General features: G+C 25.2%; 1 protein-coding gene across 1 annotated transcript; it reads left to right on the top strand.

The window, feature by feature from the left end:
• Window positions 1-798: 798 nt before the first annotated feature.
• LOC111616637 (protein bric-a-brac 1-like) lies at window positions 799-4,428 on the top strand. The gene is made up of 2 exons (XM_023358026.1): window positions 799-1,647; window positions 3,816-4,428. Exons 1-2 carry the CDS (start codon window positions 865-867, stop codon window positions 3,894-3,896), a joined length of 864 nt encoding a protein of 287 aa, XP_023213794.1. The 5' UTR covers window positions 799-864; the 3' UTR covers window positions 3,897-4,428.
• The last annotated feature ends 218 nt before the right edge of the window (window positions 4,429-4,646 follow it).

Raw genomic sequence — 4,646 nt, 5'->3', positions numbered from 1 at the left:
ATTTAGATCAGTGGATGGAGAAAAACGGCAACTAACTGCAAGTTGAACTAAGAATTATATGGATTTTACAAAACTGACTTTCTATAATCTCTTCACATTTTTTTTAATTGTGTATTTTAATACAATATATATTTTTATTTTCATGTATTTTTAAATGTAAGAGATCATCCAAATGTTTAATCATTTCAAATAGCTTGAATACTGAAAATTTAAAACATTGTTTAATTCTGTATTAGGATAAATAGATGGATTCAAATTTAACTATTTAATTTCAAATTATCATAATGTTGTTGTTGCATTTATAAATTTAAAAAGTTTTTGTTTGAATGGATTACTTTGACTTGGATATCTAACATCCTATATATCATGCAAAACTCTTCCTTAATGATTTATTGTTATAGTGCACAAGAATATATCTATTGAAAGTTCCACCTTTTGTATTAGAAATCTTCAAAAAGAATTAATTATTCAAATTATATGACTAAACTTTTGAATTTGAAAAGTTTCAAGAAAGTTTTGTTTCGTGAACAGTTTTAAGACTGCATTATTGTTGCTTTATCTAAGACAGATATTGCACATATTTGGTATGTATAATTGTACATACTGTATGTAACTGAAAAATCTGTTTGTGAAAAATTTTATTATAAATAAAACAAATTCTATTTATAATCNTCATTAATTTGTTTTATTAAAACCATAAATTAAAATATATTAATTAGTCTCTCAAGTTTTTGAATATATATATTATTTGTTGTTTTATCATCAAAGTACTTTTGTTTTATTTTAATCAAACTCTAAGTAATTTGTAAAGGATTTTCTTGTAGTAAAATTATTGTTTTTAATAATATTTCAGGTGAGTAAAAAATGGGAACACAACAATTTTTTCTTAAATGGAACAATCATTGTTCAAATATGGTGACGATTTTTGATCAGTTATTGATGAATGAAGCTTTGGTAGATGTTACGTTAGCATGTGAAGGACTTAGCCTGAAGGCTCATAAAATTATTCTTTCTGCTAGCAGCCCATTTTTTCAAACTTTATTTTTAGAAAATCCTTGCAAACATCCAATTGTTATTATGAAAGATATGAAATATGCAGAATTAAAAGCTGTAATAGATTTTATTTATAAAGGAGAAGTTAATATTTCTCACCATCAATTACCTGGACTTCTTAAAATAGCTAAAGAGCTTAACATTAAAGGTCTGATGGATATGTCAGATGACACTGAAAGACTTCCACAAAAATCAGATGCAGAAAATGCAGCAGACAAAAGTGAATCCATTTTGCCTATTTCTGTTGAGTCTAACTATGAAGAATTTCTACCTCGGATAAGAAAAAAGAGAAAAGGCAGACGGAAAAAAAATTGTAATTCAAGTTGTAGTGATAGTGAAATAGGGCAATATGAAATCCAAAATTTTCCTGAAATAATGGAAGAAATATTACCTGAATCATCAAGCAATCCGGAACATCTCAAAGCATCAGACTATCACGACTTCTCATATCAGTCTACCTCTCAAGATATGTATCCACCTTCCTATTGTCAACAAAATGAGATTTGTGTTTATAAAGATGAAATTTCTCAGGATTTTAAAGAAAGTGTAGATGAGCATTCAAATCACTCAGAATCTTCTATTATTACAGATAAGGTAAATATTTTATTATTAATTATTTCCAAATAATCATTTTTTTTTTTAATTTTACTTTTTATATTTTTAAACAGTACTTTATAAAAATGGTTTAAATTAATTACCAAAAGTTTGAAAAATCATTCATTTATAATTTTGTTAATTAAATGATTTCATAACTTTTAGCAATTAAATAACTCCAAACTTAAATTTTTAAAAGACCTCTCTCATCTCTTCACTTTGATAATCTATACTACTATATAAGGAGACAACGTATTTTTCGTTTGTGACCACTAACCGTGAAAACTACTGAACCAATCGTTACCAAACTTTAACTGTAGCATCTTTATGATCTCTGGAATGTTTATCATTAATCAAACCTACAGATTTTTTATTAATTAAATAAAACTGCAACAGATTTTTGTGTCTATTTCTCTCTGTCTCTTCACTAGATGGCGACACACGCTGTCTATAAGAAAACTCTATTATTTACTATTATATTTGAAGAACTGACATTAAATTATAATTAGTTAATTAGCAAAATCTTTGAGGAATTAAAAAAGTGACATCATAATGCTAGATGGCCATATGTGTACAGTACTTATGGCGGGTTTTCGAATCGTTTCTGCTGGTAATTGTACAAAATATTCGAAATAGTTATTGGTGAATATTTTTGAGATTGATTGATAAATAATGCGGAGAGCTGCAAGAACACGAATAGGAAGAAACAGTTCATAATTGTAATGACGTAAATCTACACTTCTACAGCAAAGACTGGAAGGGCAACGAATTCATTCGGCTCAGAATCGAATGCGTGTAGCGAGGAATTTTTTAGGTTTCACATCAATATAACTTAATCAGAAGTTTTATGATTTTATTTTTTTATATTTTGCAAAACTCTACTGCAATACTACACATTGATCACTCAAAAATAATTAATGAACAATTAGTTCAAATTTTCTAAGTTCTATATGTATATAAGAGCGGGCAGGCCGCGATGGGGATGCTAGTCTTTATATAATATTCTAATTTGTTTCCAGTAGTTAAAATAAGCAGATTTTCCATAAATAATTATAGAACTCATTTCTGTCATGAAAATTCTATAACCTGTTTCAAAATTATTAATATGACTTGAAGTTTTTCAATGCATTTATTAAAAAACTAAAACTTTCTGAATACTAGTTACTGGAATTCTTATGGAAGACCTTACTAAATTCAAAATATATTTAAAAAATTTTTTGCAGAAATTTATTTGGATTTGCTATAAATGTCTCTCTTGCCATAAATATTTTTAGTTTGAATTTAAAAATTCTAATATCCATACTATTATACTTTTTGAAGACCAAACAAATGTCTTTCTTAATCCCAAGCCTTTCAGCACATTATTAGTGGTACAAAAATATCATAAAAAACACAGTTCAGATTCTCAGAATTGTAGTTAATTTCTTTTACAATAGTTTTTGTATATTATATTTATAAATGCACAGAATAAGCAGCACAATACATACACAAAATATTTTTAATGACAAGATAATTGCAATTGGTAAAATGCAAACTTGTAATTAAATTAATTCTTGGAAAATATTTTAATAATATGTTCCAATAGTGTGGATGATAGTGTTATTGATCTAAGTCATTAAATTATTAAAATTACTAATAGATTTCTTACAGTTAAATTAATTAGTAACATATTTTCATCAAATGTTAAAATATGTATATAATTTTATTATATATATCCTTCAATCATTGGCCATTAATTAATGTTAACATAATTTTTTTTAGTTTTTATAGTTTTTGCTAATGAAAAAATATATAATTATAACAAAAATTATGTAATTTAGTTTTTCAAATATTTCTGTTGAAAGAATTATGCATTTTTAATGTAAAGAATGTTAATATTTTTATTTTGTTTGTAAATCTTGAATTCTTTTGTTCTTGATTATAATAAAATTATAACATGGTTAACATCAAGTATATTAATTTAATTACACAGCTAAGTTTAATATATATCTTGATTATTCTGTATTGAATTAATCATAATTATGTCAATTTTAAAATGTATATATTTTATGTGAAAAAAATTAATTCATAAAACTTAAATAATTTTTGAAAATTATTTAAGTTGCTGATCATATGTTACTTTAATGAAGATTAGTGTAAATATTAATAAATTTTTTATTTAATTTTAGAAACCTGAGTGTCAAGAAGATACTCAAGAACAAATGGATTCTTCAGCAGAATGTGAAAGTATAGTAACACAAATCTATTAACCATAATAATTTTAACCAATTATTTTCATTTCTTCATTATTTTAGTTGAAAATGATGAGACTAGCAGAAAAGTTCTCATAGAAGCATAAAATAGTTTTATGTATTTTATAATTATTAGAATTAAGGGAAAAAAGAGAGAAAAAAGTTACATAGGAAAAAACAAGTTAATGAGAAGTGTGCAAGAGCATGAACAGAATAAATGGTATTTATCTGTTTAGAGAAACAAATACAGCAGATTCATTAATTAAAAGTAATATTTATCTTTGGTTGCAAACCTAATAAGAACAGATTAAAAGTAAAATATTAACATTTTGATTTGTGTATTTATTTTAAATATAGGCATCTTAAAAAATATATCAGTTTAATTTCTTTGCATCTAAATTAATTTTAAGTTCTTAAAATCAATGTTAATTTTTTGTTAATTGGTGTATAATGATTCAAAGATTACTATGATATGCTTCTTGTCTAGCTTGAAATATACTTGTGAGCACTGTGATGGCCTCTTTATTCCTAGACTTATTACACTGTCTCAGACACAAGATCAACTTTTGATTATTGATTTATTTTTGAAAAAATGAATGCATTTCAGACCTACAGTCCCTCATCAGCTTCTTTACAAATCTTCACAAAATTGACACATTTGGAGATTGAAAATGTGTAAATTTTGAGAAGATTTGTAAAAAAGCTGATGAGGGACTGTAGGTCTGAAATGCATTCATTTTTTCAAAAATAAATTGATAATCTAAAGTT

This window comes from Centruroides sculpturatus, unplaced genomic scaffold (assembly GCF_000671375.1).
Source record: "Centruroides sculpturatus isolate CEXI.00-Female unplaced genomic scaffold, Cexi_2.0 scaffold3706, whole genome shotgun sequence".
Taxonomy (NCBI): Eukaryota; Metazoa; Arthropoda; class Arachnida; order Scorpiones; family Buthidae; genus Centruroides; species Centruroides sculpturatus.
The sequence above is the reverse complement of the archived record's forward strand: the minus strand, read 5'-3'. Positions and strand labels throughout refer to the sequence as shown.

Coding starts and splice junctions, on each gene's coding strand:
- LOC111616637 (XM_023358026.1), top strand. CDS start 865: ATGGGAACACAACAATTTTTTCTTAAATGGAACAATCATTGTTCAAAT. Junction 1,648..3,815: donor CTTCTATTATTACAGATAAG/GTAAATATTTTA, acceptor ATTTAATTTTAG/AAACCTGAGTGTCAAGAAGA.